The sequence below is a fragment of the Capricornis sumatraensis genome, chromosome 8 (genome assembly GCF_032405125.1).
Source record: "Capricornis sumatraensis isolate serow.1 chromosome 8, serow.2, whole genome shotgun sequence".
NCBI classification, from domain to species: domain Eukaryota; kingdom Metazoa; phylum Chordata; class Mammalia; order Artiodactyla; family Bovidae; genus Capricornis; species Capricornis sumatraensis.
This window is the reverse complement of record NC_091076.1, coordinates 45,192,278-45,215,331: the sequence shown is the minus strand read 5'-3', so window position 1 is coordinate 45,215,331 and position 23,054 is coordinate 45,192,278. Positions and strand designations below refer to the sequence as shown.

At 40.1% G+C, this 23,054-nt stretch overlaps 1 protein-coding gene across 2 annotated transcripts in view; it reads right to left on the bottom strand.

The window, feature by feature from the left end:
* Nucleotides 1–21,866, bottom strand: part of NAALAD2 (N-acetylated alpha-linked acidic dipeptidase 2) — a 51,202-nt gene extending 29,336 nt beyond the window's left edge. For both annotated transcript variants that reach the window (XM_068979089.1, XM_068979090.1), the window contains exons 1-7: nt 21,785–21,866; nt 20,708–20,819; nt 12,517–12,703; nt 10,911–11,012; nt 9,890–10,015; nt 5,838–6,024; nt 1,085–1,178 (exon numbers count right to left, since the gene is read on the bottom strand). In XM_068979089.1, coding sequence (XP_068835190.1) covers nt 1,085–1,178; nt 5,838–6,024; nt 9,890–10,015; nt 10,911–11,012; nt 12,517–12,703; nt 20,708–20,819; nt 21,785–21,866 — 890 coding nt within the window. The remainder of the gene's footprint in view (nt 1–1,084; nt 1,179–5,837; nt 6,025–9,889; nt 10,016–10,910; nt 11,013–12,516; nt 12,704–20,707; nt 20,820–21,784) is intronic.
* Between the last annotated feature and the right edge of the window lie 1,188 nt (nt 21,867–23,054).

The following is a 23,054-nucleotide window of genomic DNA, read 5'->3' as shown; positions in this document are numbered from 1 at the left end:
AACTGATGAGGTTTTATTCAGACATTTAACAAATATATATTGAGGATTTACTAAGTGCTGGGAACTATAAAATTTCCTTCCCTTGCAGAAGTTACACCCTAGTGAGAGAACTATAACTGAGATACATAAGTAAAATGTTGATATGCTAGTGGTAAGAGCTAAGGAGAGGAATTCCACGGCAGTCCAGAGGTTGTGAGTTGGCCTCTCACTGCCTGGGCCTGGGCTCAAGCCTTGGTTGAGGAACTAAGATCCTATGTGCTTCACAGCACAGCCTCCCACCAAAAAGAGAGCTAAAAAACAACCTGTCCATCATCAAGAAAAAACAACCAAAATAGTGAGGGGAAATGGGAAACATCAGTGCATCAGCCTCTCTGCTTCTGACTTTAATGATTTACATAGAGAAGCATTAGGTTCAAGAAATCCTAAACATATGAAATTAAGGAGAAGAAAAAATTAATTTATAGAAAAGCTGCTGGTTACACAGTAGCCACTCAAAAATCAATTACTGAATTGCATTTGCACATACATTAAACAAAAAATAGACATTAGGAAATCTGAAAAGGAACCAACAGTTATACAATACAGTAATAGCAAACACTGACTGAATGTTTTTCCTATGATATTTATATAGTGATTTCATCTATTCATAATAACTCTATCAGGCAGAAACTAGTTCTGTCTTCATTTCAGAGAAGGAACCTGAATCGGAGAAAGACTGGGTAACTGGTGTAAGTTTACACATCCAGTGAGTTGTGGGCATCACCACATTTTTGAAATGCAGGTCAAATACAAATACCTAAGATAACCTAACTACTTGAAAAATCTCAAGTCAATATTTTTATCTTTAGACATAGTTTTTCCTTTTGATACTTTCATTTGTAGCAAATACAGGAATGTTTTCTTATTATTTCTTATTTAATAAACTGCTCTTTCCTTACAGAGAAAAAGATGTGTTCTATATTTCCTACTTCAGGAGTCAATTCTGATACAAGGCTTCACTTTTAACATAGGTAGGTTTTAGAAGAGAAAATAGATGTTTACTGTAATATATATCTTATTCTCAAATACAGCTAGAAAACTATACCGTAATAATATTTCTGCATCATTATATCCAATGGGATGTACAGGGATTTGGGGAATTCCCACTCCATCTTCAACATCAAGTCTGAAGGTATATTCTGCAGAAATCAATTGCATAAGAGGAAAACAATTGAAGAATAGAGCAAAGGGTATAAAAGAATTCCTGTTATTACTAATGTAGATTTGCTATATGTTTGATATTATATCCGAAATTTTAAAGTTCCCCCAACATGACTGACTGTTTCATCCAATATGGTCTATTTAAATTTGGCAGTAAAAAATTAAATCATTTACATTTTAATATAAATTCAATTACAGGGATTACAGATTCCTATATTTGCTTTGACATTTCATGTAATTCTCTTGAATTTTCCAAGAATATTTTATTTCCTTAAGGATATCTTGAATCCTTTTTAGAGAAGCTTCAGTTAACTAAATACCTGGAAAATGTGTCCCAGATTCTGAAACTAGAAAGAACTGTTAAAAAAGAACTGAAGGGAATGCAAAATGCTGGGCTGGATGAAGCATAAGCTGGAATCAAGATTGCGGGGAGAAATATCAATAACCTCAGATATGCAGATGACACCACCCTTATGGCAGAAATGAAGAGGAACTAAAGAGACTCTTGATGAAAGTGAAAGAGGAGAGTCAAAAAGTTGGCTTAAAGCTCAACATTCAGAAAACTAAGATCATGGCATTCGATCCCATCACTTCATGGCAAACAGATGGGGAAACAGTGGAAACAGTGGCGACTTTATTTTGGGGGGCTCCAAAATCACTGTGATGGTGATTGCAGCCATGAAATTAAAAGACGCTTACTCCTTGGAAGGAAAGTGATGACCAACCTAGACAGCATATTGAAAAGCAGAGACATTACTTTGCTAATAAAGGTCCATCTAGTCAAAGCTATGGTTTTTCCGGTAGTCAAATATGGATATGAGAGTTGGATTATAAAGAAAGCTGAGCACTGAAGAATTGATGCTCTTGAATTGTGGTTTAGGAGAAGACTCTTGAGAGTCCCTTGATCTGCAAGGAGATCCAACTAGTCCATTCTAAAGGAAATCAGTCCTGAATATTCATTGGAAGGATTGATGCTGAAGCTGGAGCTCCAATACTTTGGCCACCTGATGCGAAGAACTGACTCACTGAGAAAGACCCTGATGCTGGCAAAGACTGAAGGCAGAGGGAGAAGGGGAGGACAGAGGATGAGATGGTTGGATGGCATCACTGACTTGACGGACATGAATTTGAGTAAACTCCGGGATTGATGATGCACAGGGAAACCTGGTGTACTACAGTCCATGGGGTTGCAAAGAGTCAGACACAAGTGAGTGACTGAACTAAGTGGTATTGGGAATAAGTGAAAATTTCTTACTCAAATAATAACAATATTCTCCTTAAAGAAAGATAAAAAGTATTGTCAGGCTTAAATTCTAATTGGGACTTGTGGTTTCAGCCGAAATAGAGTTTTCTAGAGCATTAAAACAACTATCTTAGAAAAAAGAGAGGTTTCAAACAAGTTACATCAGATTCCACTTTAAGAAACTGAAAAAATAAGAGCAAATGAAGCAAAAATGAGCAGGAGAAAGGATATATCCTACTAAAGAGCAGAAATGTTAGAAATAGAAAACAGACAAATGATAGAAATTATCAATGAAATCCAAAGCTGGTTCTCTGAGTGGATTAAAAAAATTGATAAATCCCTTGCAAGACATATCAAGAACAGAAAAGAGATATAAACCATCAATATCAGAGAGAATAGCACTCCAGTACCTTCAGAAAAGAGAGAGAGAGAAGAAAGGAAGAATATTACAAACAACTATATGCCTATAAATTTAACAAGTTAGATGAAATGGACAAAATCTTAAACTAGCAAATCTCACTCAAGATTAAATACATAATGTAAACAGCCATATACCTACTGAAGAAATTTAATTTGCAGTTAAAAACATTCCTACCAACAAAATACCAGGCCCATATCGATTCACTGAAAGATTCTACATCATGCCATGTCACACTCAGTTGCTCAGTCACATCTGACTCTTTGCAACCCCATGGACTGTAGCCCACCAGGCTTCTCTCTCCATTGGATTCTCCAGGCAAGAATACTGGAGTGGCTTGCCATCTCCTCCTCCAGAGGATCTTCCCGACCCAGGAATCAAACCTGCATCTCTGGCATCTCTTGCATTGGTAGGTGGATTCTTTACCACTGAGCCACATTTACAGACAAAATCAAACCCATTCTACATAAACACTTGCAGAAAAATGAAGAAGACGAAGTAATATTTAATTCATTCCATGAAGTCAATGTTACTGCTACAAAAATGAGACAGAGAAACTACAAGAAAGTAAACTGATAGGACAATATCCGTCATTATTAAAGACATTCTTAGCAAAATTTTTAGCACAAATCCAGTAATATACCAATATTACGTAAAAGAATAATACAATGAGGACTTCCCTGGTGGTCCAGTGGTTAAAAATCCACCTGCCAGTGCAGCAGCAAGAGTTCAGTGCCTGGTCCAGGAAGATCACACATGCTGCAGCTACACGCTTGTGTCACAACTACTGAGCCTGAGTGCCACGACTGCTAAAGCTCATGTGCCTAGAGTCTGTGCTCCGCAATGAGAAGGCGCTGCAATGTGAAGCTTCTGCACTGCAACTTGAGAGTAACCCCTGTCATTACAACTAGAGAAAGCCTGCACACAGCCATGAAGACTCAGAGTAGTCATAAATAATTTTTTTTTTTTTAAAGAATGTTCCATTAGAGTTTATCTCAGGTTGTTTTGGTTTAACACTCAAAAATCAATCTGGGGAATTTCCTGGTAGCCTAGTGGTTAGGATTCTGTCTTTACAAGCATGGCCTGCCTTTAATACCTTATTTGAAAACATCTAATAAGCTGCATGGGGTGCACCCCCCCAATCAATATGTATAATTGAAGAAAACATAGATAAGAACAATTTAAGATCATTTCATTAGGTACAGTAAAAGAATCTGACAAAATTCAGTACACATTGCTAGTCAAATGAGATAAATGTGCTAAGATAAAAATTCATAGCACTTTAAGATAGAAGTGAACTTCCTCAATCTGATAAAAAAAGAATCTATAAAATCTGAAAGAAAAAAAAAAACCTATAGCTAAGATCCTACTTAACAGAGAAAGACAGGGACAGTCTTTGGGGCAGAAACATGGCAAGGATATCTGCTCTAACAACTTTTTACAGCAATGTTCTAGAAGTACCAGATACTACAATAAGGAAAGAAAAAGAAAAGGCATCCAAAATAGAAACAAAGAAATAAAACTCTCTTTATGTGCATATGACATGATCACCTATACAAAAGCTGATGGAATCCACAAAAACCTAGCAGAACTAATTACTGATAAGTTTACAGAATATAAAATCAATATACAAGATCAGTATGTTTCCTCTAGAAACAACATTTCCATTTACTAACAACGGCCAACTGGAAATCGAAATTTAAAATGCAATTTAAAAAAGAATAACACTATGAAATTACTATGGATAAATGTGAAAAAAGATACACATGGCCTGTACAGTGAAACAACAAACGCACTGAAAGTTATGGATACCTAAGTAAATCGAGAGCTGTACCACATTGATGGGTCAGAAGATCCCATATTTTAAAATATCAATTTTCCCAAAACTGACTTATAGATTTAATTCAACCTCAATCAACTTCCCAGGAGACTTTTTGGTAGAAATTGATAAGCCAGTTCTAAAATTCATATGGGAAGGAACCAGAATAGCTACCAAAACGTTGAAAAAGAATTGTAACTTGGAGACTTTCATATCGATTAGAATGTAAAGTTAAAAAGATCAACCATACTAAATGCTGGCAAGGATGCAGCAAATGGAACATTCACTCACTGCTGCTAGAATGCAAAATGGTACAACCACTTTGGAAAACAATTTGAAAATCATCTATCATGTTACCAGCCATGCCATTTCTATTCATTTACTCATAAAAGACAAAAGTATATATACATAAGAAGTGCATACAACTGTTCGTAGCAATTTTATGTGTAATATCTCCAAAACTTCAAGCAATCTAAATTCCCAAGAAAAAGTAAACAAATAAACAAACTGTAGAGTATCCATTCAATGGAATACCATTCAACAACCATGACAGAAAGAACTGAAATATTGACACAGACATCAGCGTAGCTGAAGCTCAAAATAATTATACTAGAGAGAAGACAAATCAATGGTTCCTAGGGATTGGCAGGGAGGGAGTGGGGTTGAGAGGAAGGCATCACAAAAAGATGAGATGAAACTTTTCAGGGTAATGGACACATTCATTATCTTGATTGTGGATATGGTTACACATACGTGAAAACCTTTCACATTTTACATATTAAATCACACAAAAAAACTCATTGATATTTTCAAAAATAAAAATATGTGATCTATAGAAAAATTAAATCATTACACAATTCAGAAACCCTAAGTTCTAGTTTGGTAAGAATAGTATTACTCCGGACATGTGTTCTTCAACCTCTACTAAAGGCAGAAGAGAACTGAACTGTCTGTTCCCTCCTCCACGTCCACACCTCATGGAAACTTAAAGCTGAAATAATAAAAGGGAAATTTTTTTAAATTTCCAGCAGTAGCAATCCGAAATACAATTGTGCACAATTTTAATGGTATTCTATAGATGCTTACTTTTACGCCTTCTTTAAGGACAAGCAATATTTTTGCAGAAATGAGTGGGCCATAATAGGCTCATCTATTACCTTTAGCTGGATAACCTGGAGTGAGGGGGTCACCAGCACCGTCCAGATTTAACACATTCCCTCTCTGGGCTGCAGTTCCAGGAAGGTTCCACCCTTTGGGATATGGCTGTACACCAGGAGCAGAGTAGTCAGCTGGGTCTGAGTACAAGATGATTCCCTTGGCTCCTGCCAACACGGCATTTTTAACCTGCAGGGGCAATAAGCAATCCATAATGTAGAAATGGCAAAAGACTGACTTACCCATGTAAGATAAAACCAATTTAATAACATAAGGAAACTTGCACGCTTTTATTATCAAACTGGTAACAATCAGTTCTTTTTGGCTTGAATACGATTTCTGACTAGGTAGACTTAACAACCTGCATTTATTCAACATAACTCCAAACAAGTTATTACCTTTTCTGTGAAGCATTCCTATTATACCTAAAACTGAAAAATTAATGTCTCTCTTTTCTACACATCTTCTATATTGTGTATATGATTATATTACAAGATGGATCAAAGCATTATAAAATAACTTTTAAACATCTTTCTTCTCTACTACTATTTTTGAGAACAAGGACCTTGTCTAACTCACTTTAACTATCTACCCCTCAGTGTTTGGGCTTCCCAGGTGGCTCAATGATAAAGAATCTGCCTGCAATGGAGGCAACGCACATGTGGGTTCTATTCCTGGGCTGGGAAGATCCCCTGGAGGAGAGCATGGCAACCCACTCCAGTATTCTTGCCTGGAAACTCCCATGGACAGAGATTGCTGGGCTACAGTCCACTGGATCACAAAGAGGTGGAGATGACCAAGGCAACTGAGCACGCACACTCTTCAACGGTTAGAACATCATAGACTTCAGTTCAGTTCAGTCGCTCAATCATGTCTGACTCTTTGCGACCCCACGAACTGCAGCACGCCAGGCCTCCCTGTCCATCACCAACTCCCAGAGTTCACTCAGACTCACGTGCATCAAGTCAGTGATGCCATCCAACCATCTCATGCTCTGTCATCCCCTTCCCCTCCTGCCCTCAATCTTTCCCAGCATCAGGGTCTTTTCCAATGAGTCAGCTCTTTGCATCAGGTGGCCAAAATATTGGAGTTTCAGCTTCAACATCAGTACCAATGAACACCCAGGACTGATCTCCTTTAAGATGGACTGTTCAGATCTCCTTGCAGTCCAAGGGACTCTGAAGAGTCTTCTCCAACACCACAGTTCAAAAGCATCAGTTCTTCAGTGCTCAGCTTTCTTTATAGTCCAACTCTCACATCCATACATGACCACTGGAAAAACCATAGCTTTGACTAGACGGACCTTTGTTGGCAAAGTAATGTCTCTGCTTTTCAATATGCTGTCTAGCTTAGTCATAACTTTCCTTCCAAGGAGTAAGCATCTTTTAATTTCATGGATGCAATCACCATCTGCAGTGATTTTAGAGCCCAGAAAAATAAAGTCAGCCACTGTTTCCACTGTTTCCCCATCTATTTGCCATGAAGTGATGGGACTGGATGCCATGATCTGAGTTTTCTGAATGTTGAGCTTTAAGCCAACTTTTTGACTCTCCTCTTCCACTTTCATCAAGAGGCTCTTTAGTTCTTCTTCACTTTCTTCCATAAAGGTGGTGTCATCTGCATATCTGAGGTTATTTATATTCCTCCCAACAATCTTGACTCCAGCTTCTGCTTCCTCCAGACCACAGACTTAAGATGATGTAAATGTCTGTGGAGCTAAGAAAGCTAATTTAAAATTCTACACAGGTGAAGTCCCTGGTGGTCCAATGGTTAACATTCTATCATCTCATTGCAGAAAGCCGAGGCAGAAGAGAAGAAGAGAAAGAAAAGAAGAAAATCTACCCCGAACTTAGTGTCTGAAACATAGCCCAGTGTTTTTTTAAATATTTTTCTAACAATTCAAACTGACCACAAATAGGAAAATGTATCCTGTAAGATACTGAATTATTGATTACCAGAAGTAGTATAATGAAAGATAGATAACCATCAATCAGCTAAAACACTTCCCAGTATTCAGACAAAGATGAGATAAAGTAATATATGATAAAACTTTTCTGAAGTACAAATCTATGATGCCCATCAAACTTTTGAAATAATGTACAAATGATCCTTGAATAATGCAGGGTTAATCCAAGAATAATTTAGGCTTGGCCCTCTGTATTCTCCGTTTGTCTGCATCTGTGGTTTTAACCAGCCTTTGACCTTGTAGAAACTGTGTGAATGGGTGCAGAGTTTCCCATTCCTGTTCAACTCTTTGCGACCCTGTGGACTGTAGCCTGCCAAGCTCCTTTGTTGATGGGACTTTTTAGGTAAGAATACTGGAGGTGGTTTCCCTTTTCTACTCCAGGAGATCTTGACCCAGAGACTGAACCCATACCTCCTGTGTGTCTGCTGCATTAGCAGGCTGCTGAGCCACCTGGGAAGCCCATGTAGTACCTGTAAAATACTATTATTAATTATTGAAAATATCCAGGTACAAGCGGACTCACATAGTTCAAATCTATGTTGTCACAGATTTGAGTCAACTGTACACTATGATTTAGCCATTCAGCTTCTAGGAGTGAATCTATATTACAAAAATCCTCATACAAATGTTCAAGTACATATGGACAAAGATGCTCACAACATAAATATTTGTAATAGTAACAAATTTAAGACAAGACAAGTGGAATGGTTAAACTGCCTAATAATTCTGTGAAATATTACTTAGCTATCTAAAATGATGAGTGAGGAACTTCCCTGATGGTCCAGTGGCCAAGACTCGGAGCTCCCAATGCAGGGAGCCCAGGCGTGATCCCTGGTCAGGGAACTAGATCCCACATGCTAGTTATGAGAGCTCAAGCACCATGACTAGAGATCCCGTGTGCTGCAACTAAAACTTGGTGAAGTGAGTGAAGTCACTCAGTTGTGTCTGACTCTTTGTGACCCCATGGACTGTAGCCTACCAGGCTTCTCTGTCCATGGGATTTTCCAGGCAAGAGTACTGGAGTGGGTTGCCATTTCCTTCTCCAGGGGATCTTCCCAACCCAGGGATCGAACCCAGGTCTCCTGCATTGCAAGCAGACACTTTACCCTCTGAGCCACCAGGGAAGCTCAAACTTGATACAGCCAAACAAATAAAGATATTTACAAAATGAGGTATTTACTTAATAAGCAGTTACAAGAAATTACTCAGTACCAGTAACTATCCTAAGTGCTTTCAAATGTAAGGTTGATAAATCCTACTGTGGATTCTAGGAGATTAATGTTATTATTAGCATTCCTATTTCACATAAGAAGAAACACTGGCACAGAGAGGTTAAGTAACTTGCTCACAGGAAAAGATCTAGAGCACAGGGAATCCACACCAGACGGGAAGCCAGGTTACACAGATCTAACACCCTATACTCTTAACCATCTTTTATTATATAACTCTCAATGTGCTGACCTCTGAGTTATTATTGAGTGAAAAAGTAAATTTATACAATATGTAGTATCTGATGCCCTCTTTGTGAAAGAAAAAAAGAAGAAATTACGTAAAATGAGTATATGAAGACATACATTCATATTTCACAAAATCAGGCCTGAAAAGACCTATTAAGAATTGATTATGTCTGGGCAGTGAATGAATTGAGGAACATATGGATTTTCATTTATTAGTTTATCTAAAATTTCATCATTTTAATAAAAAAACAACATAGCTTTGGTAATAAAACTAAGAAGAATAATTTTCCTTTCTAGATAGGCGAGATAGCAAAAACAACAATGAAAAAAGACAAGCAAACAAATAAAACCCCAGGATTTTTCTGTGCAACCATGAAAATAACAAATTTATAAATATATATATATGGCAGTTTTGGAGAAGGAAATGGCAACCCACTCAAGTATTCCTGCTTGGAGAATCCCATGGACAGAGGAGCCTGGTGGGCTGCAGTCCATAGGGAGAGTCGGACACTACTCAGTGATTAAACCAACCAACAGCAACTTTTGGAAATCATAACGCATATGATGTAAATCATTTATATTTACTGGTTATATATGATTTTTCCCTTTAGAAAAGCAAATAACAAAGTACTTTGTTTCCTCTGAAGATTCTCCCATATCTGGCAATAACAATCTTTCCAGTGCAGTTGATGTTCATCTCTCTTTCTAGTTTGAAAAAGTCTTCAGTACGAGCGTAGTTCACATATACAAGCTCCCCCTGTTGGAAATAAAAATAAAAACAAACAACAGCAAATATACAAAACACTGCTAAAGAGATAACCAAAGTAGCTGTTTGCTCCATAATACTGCATCATAATAAAAAGTTATCTTTCTTGTCTTGGGCTTAATAAACAGACCCATGCTAATTCTGGAGAAGTCTTTTAAAATATTTCAGTATCCTGAAAGTTAAAAAAAAAAGAGGCAATATGTAAAATATTTAAACAGTGTTTAAATGTTTGAAGAAATTACTAGCGTACACTGAGCTATAGGGAATACTATAAATAAAAGTAGCTACGTTATTTCCAACCATGGTATTCATTTCCAACCATGGTATTAAGAACTTCTGTGGTATGATTTATCAATTCAGATCTATAAATCTTTAACAAAGTCAGACAATGGACAAAGGAAAAAAGTTTGAAAACTATCTACTGCCCTTACTGAATTAAGACATGGGCAGCAGTTTCTGAGTTATTTCAAAGAATGGCATGTGTTTATCAGGGTCTGATTCTCAAGTATTTCTTTTCTAAAAATTGCTTTTAGGGAGGTTATGTAGAGGAGGGCTTCCCTGGTGGCTCAGAGGTTAAAGTGTCTGCCTCCAATGTGGGAGACCTGGGTTCGATCCCTGGGTCGGGAAGATCCCCTGGAGAAGGAAGTGGCAATCCACTCCAGTATTCTTGCCAGGAGAATCCCATGGACGGAGAAGCCTAGTAGGTTACAGTCCACGGGGTCGCAGAGAGTCAGACACGACTAAGCGACTTCACCTTACCTTATGTAGAGGATGGAGTCTCAAAGTATGAATTAACATGTATGATCCACCTAATATTCTTGGTTTTAGTCCTTTACATAGGTATTTTTATATAAAAGTTTAAAGAACTGAGTGTCTTTTATTTTACCTCTGGCATGCCCGGGGGTGAAAAGGCATTATAGGGTGGTACAATATTCTTAACATTCTCATATCCATCTGGTGGTGGCTCAACGTAAGATGTATTGAAAATCTAGCAAGAATTGAAACACATAAAGTTAGAAACATTTCTGATTGCTATTAAAGAATAATGCATTTTGTGAGCAAAAGGCCTCAATAGATATTTCTATTAAAGATGACATACAGATGGTGAACAGGCACATGAAAAGATGCTTAACACTGCTAAGCAACAGAGAAATGTAAAACAAATGCTAGAAAAGGTGGAGAGAAAAAGGAACCCTCCTGCACCATTAGTGGGAATGTAAATTGGTACAGCCACTATACAGAACAGTATGGAGGCTCCTTAAAAAACTAAAAATAGAGCTACTGTATGATCTAGCAAGTCTACTTGTGGGCATATATACAGAAACTACAAAATCTCTGATTTGAAAAGGTACATGCACCGAAATATTTGATATAGCACAATTTACAATAGCTAAGACATGCAAACAAGCCATGTGCCCATTAACAGACAGCTGGTTTAATAAGATTCATGTGCCCATTAACAGACAACTGGTTTAATAAGATTTAATTTACATATACAATGGAATATTACTCAGTCATAAAAGAGTATTAATATTAAATACTGCCATTTCCAAGCAAGAGGGATAGATCCAGAGAATATCATACTAAGTGAAGTCAGAGACACAAATACATCACTTTTATTTGGAATCTAAAAAATAACATGGATTTCTATATACAAAAGAGAAAGGTTTACAGACATAGAAAATAACTTATGATTACTAAAGAAGAAAGGGATGTGCTTTCTCAGTCGTGTCCAACTCTGCAACCCCATGGACTGTAGCCCACCAAGCTCCTCTGTCCATGGGATTCTCCAGATAAGAACACTGGAGTGGGTTGCCATGCCCTCCTCCAGGGAATCTTCCCAACCCAGGGATCAAACCCAGGTCTCCCACATTGCAAGCAGATTCTTTACCATCTGAGCCACCAGGGAAGTAATGGGGGAAGGAATAAAATAGGAGTATAGGATTAACAATTCCCGGGTGGCTCAAGTGGTAAAGAATCTACCTGACAACACAAGAGACTCAGGCAGGAGACACATGTTTGATCCTTGGGTTGGGAAGATCCCCTTAAGAATGAAATGGCGACCTACTCCAATATTCTGGGGCTTCCCAGGTGATGCTAGTGGTGAAGAACCTGCCTGCCAAGGCAGGAGACATAAGAGACTTGGGTCCGATCCCTGGGTCGGGGAGATCCCCTGAAGGAGGAAATGGCAACCCACTCCAGTGTTCTTGCCTGGAGAATCCCATGGCCAGAGCATCCTGCCAGAATATGATCCATGGGGTCAAAAAGAGTCAGACACAGCTGAACCAACTTAGCATGCACTACAGGATTAACAGATACACTAACAGATACATTAACAAGTAGGGAAGTAATGAAGATTTACTGTGTAACACAGGGAACAATATTCAATAACTTATAATAATCTTAATGGGAAATAATCTGAAAAAAATTTACATAAAACGGAATTGCTTTGCTGTACACCTGAAACTAATACAATATTGTAAATCAGTCACCTCAATTCCTTGTTCATCTATGACTGATATATAGTTGGCATTTGTCTCATTAGGGTAAGAGAGGAGAACATCATAGTGCACCAACTCGGCTGAATCCAGTCCAAATTCCTTCCACTGGTTTTGGATTTTCTTGGCAAGCAATAAATTTTGTTCCGTTCCTGCCAGATGAGGTAGCTTTGTAAATGAACTGAAATGAAAATAAAATTAAAGTGGAATTCAAAGACTATATTCAGAAAATGTCCTAAGAACTCTTTTAGATGCATAACTCATATTTTAGACATTAAGCATCATTTCTATAACCAAGATATAAAAAACACAGCTAGGGATTTCTAGATATGCCAGTTTTTAAACATTTGTATGTAACTGCAGTTTTCACATTGTGCTTGTACGGAATATGCTATGCACAGGCCTGTACTATAACTAACAGGTCTTCTTTGAAAAATTAAGAATGACTTTCTCATCACCCCCAGGTGAAGGGCTGGGAGCAGTAAAAAGTACAACATGGAAAGACATCTTGAAAACAAGATGCTGAAGTACTGATGTGACTGATGGAAAACCAGTAACCAAAGCCTTGAGGGGGTTGCTGAGAAAGGGCGTCACTAGCTGAAGGGCTAAACAGAACCATAAAAGGCCTGAAGGTTTGACATCTGAGACTAAAGAACAGATATCTCGAGAGCACAAACAAGGAAGGAGAAGTTAACAATAAAAGGCCTGCAAGGATTAGGATCTGGGCTTTTGCCTGAGAATGGCATCAGCCCCCTGATCCCCGCTTCATTTCTGAGTCTTCTTCTTCCTTATTTTTCTGCGGCTCCGCTCCCTCGGGTCTGTTCATTGTTGAGCTGGTCCCGACAGTGCTTCCTCAGAAAAGAACACATCCTGTGCTGAACACAGTCAGCAGGGATTCGGGGACGAGCAAACACGATGGAAGGATGGCACATCCCTATGCCACCAGTGCTAACTTCTTGCTGCTTATCAGGAAGTGAAGATATTCTCAAACTAAGATCATCATGTTTGCCAGACACCAGTCGGGCAGGTGTGCTAGCATGCACTTTTGGTGCTGTTTTCACCCTACTGTACACAGTAGTTTATTTATCCCATTGAAGTTCAAGCTCATGCATCTTTATGTTTATATTTCCAAATGCTCAGTACTTGCCTGTTATCCAGGAATTACATAATTCAGATTTGCTGAACTAAGTTTAAGCAATGATCTCTTGGTTCTGAGTCTAAATGATTCGCAACAGTTAAGTAACTTCACAAGCATAGTTTCAAATGAAATTCACTTTGCTTGAGGTAAATATTTTAAAAGTTTCCCAAACCCCCTCCCTCTGTAAGTAGAGCAATTATACTTCTATACACTGGTGTTTTAGTCAATCACAGAACAACCAAAAAAGGGAGACAGTAAAGCAAAATCAGTACTTACTGAAAACATACTATATGCTAGTAACCTGATGAGGTGTTTCACATGGGCTTTCTGATTTAATCCTAACCACCCTTTTCCCACTGTCTGCATTTTGCAAATACGGAAACAGAGAGCAGTTAAATAAGTTGCTTATAATTTAATAGGGCTTCCCTCATAGCTGAGTTGGTAAAGAATCTGCCTACAATGCAGGAGACCTGGGTTTGATTCCTGGGTCTGGAAGATCCGTTTCGGAATTAAATCATTCATCTGATCATACTGATCAACTGCTTAAAATCCTTCTATGGCTTCTTATATTCTGCATTATAAAGTTCACATTGGACCCTTTTTTTCATCTGATCCACTTTCCAGTGGATCACTTTCCACTTTCTCACCATTCACCTTATAAACTTCTTCACTCTTATCATTTAATATGCTAATTGGTCTCCTAAAATCACCACACATTTTAGCCTTTGCACAAGATCTTCTCTTAGACAAAAGTATCATCCTACTTACGTAAATATCCCTGTACACCACTCCTAGTCATTTACCTTCCCCGCCTGTAAGCTATTAACTATTCATTATGATACTTCAATCATTTTCTTTTCTGTGAAGCTTTCCACATATATTATCATTAAATCAAAGCTGCAAGTTACTGATATTTAATACATACAATATTTGTGGGGGAGGGGGGAAGTATCGGGACTTCCCTTGTGGTCAGGTGATTAATAATCCACCTTCCCACACATGCATTTTGACTTAAAGCATTCCTGATAGGAAGCCTCAAAGGGCCAAACCAGTTGCTGACAATCCAAAACAAAGGTCTTGAATAGAGAGACCCATGAAGGGAAAGTGAAGAAAAATAAAAAGAACCCACTTTGCAATGCAATAATGCCAGTTTGATCCCTGGTCAGGGAACTAAGATCCCACGTGCCATGGGGCAACTAAGCCCACACACCACTAGAGAAGCCCCCATGATGAGGAAAGAGGCTGTGGGCTGCAACTGAGACCCGATGCAATCAAACAAAATAAACTAACTTTTTTAAAGAAGTATTAATGTGTTTTTAGACAGAAGTTTTTGCATGCACAAGAAAACCACCGGGGCTGGGGGATATTTAAAATTTTACTTCATATAATTCACTATTGTTTTATTTCCTTTAGTGAATAAATAATATTCTTACAATTGGGGGGGGGTAAGGTAAGTATATTCCCTTCATTTAAGGTAAAGTATTAATCATTAAGGTTTGCCTCCCCCCTTTTCATCAACCCACTGAAATGAAAGAAGTGCAAAAAAAAAAAGCATCAGGGAACAACTTTACTGAATTTCTCCTTATGGTCCCAAAACGAGCATTGCAGCTCCACACACATCATATATACATGTTACAATGTTCAGGAGAAGTTATTTCCTCTTTTGTGTTTCTTTTAACAGAGGAAAACTTTGTAGTGGATCTCACTAAATTTTTCTCCTGTTTTATCAGTCATAATATGGTCATATGCACGCATATGTGTGCTTGCTCAGTCGTGTCCAACTCTTTGCAAGCCGGTGGACTGCAGCCCACCAGGTTCCTCAGCCCATGGAATTTTCCAAGCAAGAATACTGGAGTGGGTTGCCATTTCCTCCTCCAGAGGATCTTCCTGACCCAGAGATTGAACCCGCTTCCCTTGTGTCTCCTGCATTGGCAGGTGGATCTACTGAGTAAACTGTAGTGCATCCCTAGGGCTTTCCTGTTTGCTCAGATAGTAAAGAATCCACCTGCAATGTGGGAGACCGGGGTTCGATCCCTGGATTGGGAAGCTCCCCAGGGGAAGGAAATGGCAACCCACTCCAGTATTCTTGCTTGGAGAATTTCATGGACAAAGGAGTCTAGCAGGGACTGGACCACACCCATGACGTCACAAAGAGTTGGACACGACTGAGCAACTAACACACATGGTACATCCCTACAATGAATGAAGAGATTAAAAGACTCTTTCTAATTGGCTCACAAATTCAATGCAATTTTAATCAAAGTTCCAGCAGGCATTTTTTTCTTTGGTAAGAGTTGAGAAGTTGATTTTAAAATTTATTTGAAAATGAAAATAAAATAGTCAAAGCAATTTTTAAAAAGCAAAATATGTAGAATTAACTCTATCTCATTTTACTCAACTTACTATTAAGCTATACCAAACAAGACAACATGGTACTGAGATTAATAGATCAACAGAAGAAAATATTTTGCTGACAAAGGTCCATATAGTCCAAGCTGTGGTTTTTGCAGTCATGTACCAACGTGAGAGTTGGACCATAAAGAATGCTGAGCAATGAAGAATTGATGCTTTCGGACTGTGGTGCTGGAGAAGACTCTCGAGAGCCCCTTGGACAGCAAGACCAAAGGAAATCTTAAAGGAAATCAACCCTGAATATCCACTGGAAGGACTGATGCTGAAGCTGAAGCTCCAATATTCTGGCCACCTAATGCAAAGAGCTGACTGATTGGAAAAGACCCTGGTGCTGGAAAAGATTGACGGTGGGAGAAGTGGGTGACAGAGGATAAAATGGTTGGATGGCATCATTGACTCAATAGACACAAGTCTGAGCAAACTCCAGGAGCCAGTGAAGGGCAAGGAAGCGTGGTGTGCTGTAGTACATGGGGCTGAAAAGAGTCAGACATAACTGAGTGACACAACAACAGAAGAAACTATAATATCCAGAAACAAGCCATTATGGTCAAGTGATTTTAGTCAAAGATATCAAAGCTATTCAAAAGGGAAAGGAAAGTTTTTTAAACAAATCTTGTAGGAATAATTACATATTTGTATTTAGAAAATTATCAACTAATATCATACTACACATAAAAATTACCTTGAAGTGGACCACTGACCTAAATATGCAGGCTACAATCATAAAACTTCAAAAATAATCTTCACAACTTCTCATAGGCTAGATTACATAGAACACAAAAGTATGAAACATAAGACAAAAATTGTTCAACTGGACTTTATCAAAATTTAAAATCACTGCCCTATATAAACTCCACTACATCGAAAAAGCAAGAGTTCCAGAAAAACATCTATTTCTGCTTTATTGACTATGCCAAAGCCTTTGAATGTGTGGATCACAATAAATTGTGGAAAATTCTGAAAGAGATGGGAATACCAGACCACCTGACCTGCCTCTTGAGAAACTTGTATGCATGTCAGGAAGCAACAGTTAGAACTGGACGTGGAACAACAGACTGGTTCCAAATAGGAAAAAGAGTACATCAAGGCTGTATATTGTCACCCTGCTTATTTAACTTCTATGCAGAGTACATCACGAGAAACGCTGGACTGGAAGAAACACAAGCTGGAATCAAGATTGCCGGGAGAAATATCAGTAACTTCAGATATGCAGATGACACCACCCTTATGGCAGAAAGTGGAACTAAAGAGCCTCTGGATGAAAGTGAAAGAGGAGAGTCAAAAAGTTGGCTTAAAGCTCAACATTTGGAAAACTAATATCATGGCACCCAGTCCCATCACTTCATGGCAGATAGATAGGGAAACAGAGGAAACAGTGGCTGACTTTATTTTGGGGGCTCCCAAATCACTGCAGACGGTGATTGCAGCCATGAAATTAAAAGACACTTACTCCTTGGAAGTAAAGTTATGAACAACCTAGATAGCCTATTCAAAAGCAGAGACATTACCTTGCTAACAAAGGTCCGTCTAGTCAAGGCTATGGTTTTTCCAGTAGTCATGTATGGATGTGAGAGTTGGACTGTGAAGGAAGCTGAGCGCCGAATAATTGATGGTTTTGAACTGTGGTGTTGGAGAAGACTCTTGAGAGTCCCTTGGACTGCAAGGAGATCCAACCAGTCCTGGGTGTTCATTGGAAGGACTGATGTTGAAGCTGAAACTCCAGTACTTTGGCCACCTGATGCAAAGAGTTGACTCACTGGAAAAGACCCTGATGCTGGGAGGGATTGGGGGCAGGAAAAGGGGACAACAGAGGATGAGATGGCTGGATGGTGTCACTGACTCGATGGACATGAGTTTGAGTAGACTCTGGGGGTTGTTGATGGACAGGGAGGCCTGCCATGCAGCAGTCCATAGAGTTGCAAAGTGTCAGACACGACTGAGCGACTGAGCTGGACTGATCCATACAACAGAATAATACTCAGCAATAAAAAGCTATGTACTCCACAGACACAATCAACAACCTGGCTGAATTCCAAAATCATTGATTATGCTGAGTGAAAGACACAACAGAGCACATACTGTATGATTCTATCTATATAAAATATTAGAAAATAAAAAGGAATCCATAGAGAGTGAAGGAGGAATAAACCCCAAAGCCTTGATATAATTTTTCTATCTCTTGATTGAGGAGGAGGTTGGCTGAGTGTATTATACATATGTCAATACTCTCAAATTGTAAACTTTATATGGATGCAGTATATTTTATGGAAATTCAGTCAGTTTAGTTCAGTCGCTCAGTCGTGTCCAACTCTTTGCAACCCCATGGACCACAGCATGCCAGGCCTCCCTGTCCATCATCAACTCCTGGTGTTTGCCCAAACTCATGTCCATTGAGTCAGTGATGCCATCCAACCATCTCATCCTCTGTCATCCCCTTCTTCTCCTGCCCTCAATCTTTCCCAGCATAAGAGTCTTTTCAAATGAGTCAGCTCTTCCCATCAGGTGGCCAAAGTATTGGAGTTTCTGCTTCAGCATCAGTCCTTCCAATGAATATTCAGGACTGATTTCCTTTAGGATGGACTGGTTGGATCTCCTTGCAGTCCAAGGGACTCTCAAGAGTCTTCTCCAACACCACAATTCAAAAGCATCAATTCTTCAGCGCTCAGCTTGCTTTATAGTCCAACTCTCACATCCATACACGACCACTGGAAAAACCATAGCCTTGACTAGATGGACCTTTGTTGGCAAAGTAATGTCTCTGCTTTTTAATATGCTGTCTAGCTTTGTCATAACTTTCCTTCCAAGGAGTAAGCGTCTTTTAATTTCATGGCTGCAGTCACCATCTGCAGTGATTTTGGAGGCCCCCCAAAATAAAGTCAGCCACTGTTTCAACTATTTGCCAACTGTTTCCCATCTATTTGCCAAGAAGCGATGGGACCGGATGCCATGATCTTAGTTTTTTGAATGTTGAGCTTTAAGCCAACTTTTTCACTCTTTTATCTCAGTTTCATCAAGAGGCTTTTTAGTTCCTCTTCACTTTCTGCCGTAAGGGTGGTGTCATCTGCATATCTGAGGTTATTGGTATTTCTCCTGGCAGTCTTGATTCCAGCTTGTGTTTCATCCAGCCCAGCATTTATCCTGTTGTACTCTACACATAAGTTAAATAAGCAGGGTGACAATATACAGCCTTGACATACTTCTTTTCCTATTAGGAATCAGTCTGTTGTGCCATTTCCAGTTCTAACTGTTACTTCCTGACCTGCATACAGATTTCTCAAGAGGCAGGTCAGGTGGTCTGGTATTCCCATCTCTTTGAGAATTTTCCACAGTTTATTGTGATCCACACAGTCAAAGGCCTTGGCGTAGTCAATAAACCAGAAATGGATGTTTTTCTGAAACTCTCTTGCTTTTTTGATGATCCATCGGATGTTAGCAATTTGATCTCTGGTTCCTCTGCCTTTTCTAAAGTTAGCTTGAACATCTGGAAGTTCACAGTTCACGTATTACTGAAGCCTGGCTTGGAGAATTTTTAGCATTACTTTACTAGCGTGTGAGATGAGTATATTTGTGCAGTAGTTTGAACATTCTTTGGCATTGCCTTTTTTAGGATTGAAATGAAAACTGATGTTTTCCAGTCCTGTGGCTACTGCTGAGTTTTCTAAATTTGCTGGCATATTGAGTACAGCACTTTCACAGCATCATCTTTTAGTATTTGAAATAGCTCAACTGGAATTCCATCACCTCCACTAGCTTTGTAGTGATGCTTCCTAACGCCCACTTGATTTCACATTCCGGGATGTCTGGCTCCAGGTGAGTGATCGCACTATCGTGATTATCTGGGTCGTGAAGATGTTTTTTGTACAATTCTTCTGTGTATTCTTGCCATCTCTTCTTAATATCTTCTGCTTCTGTTAGGTCCATACCATTTCTGTCCTTTATTGGGCCCATCTTTGCATGAAATGTTCCCTTGGTATTTCTAATTTTCTTATACCTCAATAAAAGTTTTTTTTTTCTTTAGTGAGATAAATGTCACAATAGCTGTCTTCAAGAACTTCATGATCACTCCCCTGAATGTCATTCTTTTTCTTGCTAAGACACTGGGGGTTGTGCACTGATCCTTTTGCTTTCATTCTGTCCTTTTCATGTTCCTTAATTTTGTAGATGGGACAAAGGTTTAATTTGTGGTGAGCGGAATCTGAAACTTTAATCTCTTTCTCTCTAAATCAAAGTTTACCACCATCTGAGTCTTCCTGATAGAATGTGACATTTAAATAAATTCCTTGATTAAACCCAGGCCTGGGGAACAGAGAGTAACATTCAGCTGCCCTCCAAAGTACATGAAGTTGGAACGTCTCTTAATAAAGAAACCAAATACTTTTTTTACACATGAAGTCAGGGAAGAAAGATTACCGCAACATTCAAATAGATTTTACTCTAAGAGTGGTATGCTGCTGCTGCTGCTAAGTCACTTCAGTCGTGTATGACTCTGTGCGACCCCATAGACGGCAGCCCACCAGGCTCCCCAGTCCCTGGGATTCTCCAGGCAAGAACACTGGAGTGGTATAAAGGGACATTTAAACTACCAGGAATTAATATGACATTATTTTTAAGATCAATTATTCAAAACCAACTTACCGAAGAAATGATTTTATATTATCAGCTTTCATCTCAGATATCAGTTTCCACCTTAACTTCTGGTGACTGTCTGCTGAAGTGGCCGTATCTTTGAGGGGCTTACTAAGCCAACCTGTGTGGGGTGGGGGTGGAGGACAGATACAGAGACATATGCATATTACATACACAATAAGTGCTTTTGACTTTTATAAAAACTAAAAGTCCCCCCACCCCAAAATTCAAAAAAACAACAGCAACAACAATTCAAACTAAATGCAGAAAAACTTCAAATTCCGCTGTGTAATTCTGAGTTGGTTAAAGGAGTTTTAGATGAGAGAGAATCTTGTCATTTTCCCCGTGTTATGTATTAGAGCACGGGCCTCTGTCTTTCTTGTTCTCCCACGGAGGTCTGCTTCACAACTCAGCGGCCAAGACACGGGGAGGATTCACCAGAGATTTTTGCAATAAATGATCACAGAAGGGCAGTTACAAGTTTCAACTCTTGGAAACGAAACAATCTCTTTGACCCCTGCGAATAATGGCAACTTTAAATTTTGTTTACAACGGCTCTTAACAGTACCCTGAGTGAATGAAAGGTGCTCAGTCGTGCCTGACTCTTTGCGACCGCATAGACTGTCCAGTCCATGAGTTCTCCAGGCCAGAATCCTGGAGTGGGTAGCCGTTCCCTTCTCCAGGGGATCTTCCCAACCCAGGTCTCCCACATTGCAGGTGGATTCCTTACCGTCTGAGCCAACAGAGAAACCCAAGAATCCTGGTGTGGGTAGCCTATCCCTTCTCCAGTAAATCTTCCCAACCCAGGGATGGAACCGGGGTCTCCTGAATTGCAGGCGGATTCTTTACCAGCTGAGCCACCAGGGAAGCCAAAGAATACTGGAGTGGGCAGCTTATCCCTTCTCCAGCGGATCTTCCCGACCCAGGGAAGCCCCGAGCTCGGCATGCCAGAATGCATCGTGTTCGGCTTCCAGTCGGGCTGGGACGCGGCGCCGCGGGAGTCCCCGCAGGCTGTGGGGCTTCTCTCCACGCAGGCCGCAGGGTGGAGGGGCGCCTGGCGCCCGGGGCAGGGCTCGACACACTTACCCACTGTAAATCCAGCCAGGAAGGACGCCAGCGCTGCGGCCAGGAATATCCACAGGTACTGCCGGCGCCCGGACGGAGCCATGGCTTCCTCGGGCCGCAGCTGGAGGTGCTGGCCGCGGGGGCGCGCCGCGGGAGCGCGGGCGAGCCGAGGGCGCGCGGCCAGGCGCGCGCGGGCCCCCCAGGCGGCCGCCCAGCGCGGGCCCCGCCCGCCTCCGAGCGGCTCCGAAGGCCGAGGGACGCCCGCCCCGAGCTGCCGGTCCCTGCGGTCGCCCGGGGGCCTCGACGGGGCAGAGGTGACCCTGCGGGGGGAGGAGACATGCTTCTTGGTGGCAGGCTCCGTCCACTCTGTCCACCCCGGGCAAAGTCTGCGTTCGCGGGGAGGCCGCTGAAAAATGCCCCTAAGAAACTCTACTTACCAACTTCTTTCCAGGAACTGCCGAATTTCCGAATTTCGGTAGTCAAATATATTTAAACACAGCTCTGTCTTCCCTGTTGATTACCCCCTGACGAAATCTAATTTCTAACTGCTCACGCTTGGGAAGCATCTCCGGTTCTGCCTGCTCCGTGATAAAGCATCAATTTCTTTCTTTCTTTCTTTTTTAATGCTTATATTTTATGTTTATTCATTCAAATATTGTATATAGGCACCACTGTACTAACATGTATATGGTAACACATTCAGAAAAATAAAATTTTTTTTAATTTTAATTTGGGCTTCCCTGGTGGCTCAGAGGTTAAAGTGTCTGCCTCCAATTCAGGAGACCTGGGTTCGATCCCTGGGTCCGGAAGATCCCCTGGAGAAGGAACTGGTAACTCACTCCAGTGTTCTTGCCTGGAGAATCCCATGGGTGGAGAAGCCTGGTAGGCTGCAGTCCAAGGATGAGATAAATTTAAACAAAAATAAAGTCCTACTATTTTTTTCCTTATAGGCTAATTGACTATGATGTGCTTTGTTTGGGATTCCTATTTTCCATTTGGATAACATCTATCTGTTATCTTCCCAGTGGCTCAGTGGGTAAAGAATCTGCATGCAATGTTGGAGACACAGGATATACAGGTTCAGTCTGTGGGTCAGGAAGCTCCCCTGGAGAACGGAATTGCAACCCACTCCAGTATACTTGCCTGAAAAATCCCATGGACAGAGGAACCTGGCAGGATACAGTCCAAAGAGTCACAAAGAGTTGGACGCAACTAGGCACACCCACTCCTATAAGCTTTCATGCAGAACGATTTTTGGGCTTCCCTTGTGGTTCAGCTGGTAAAGATCCAC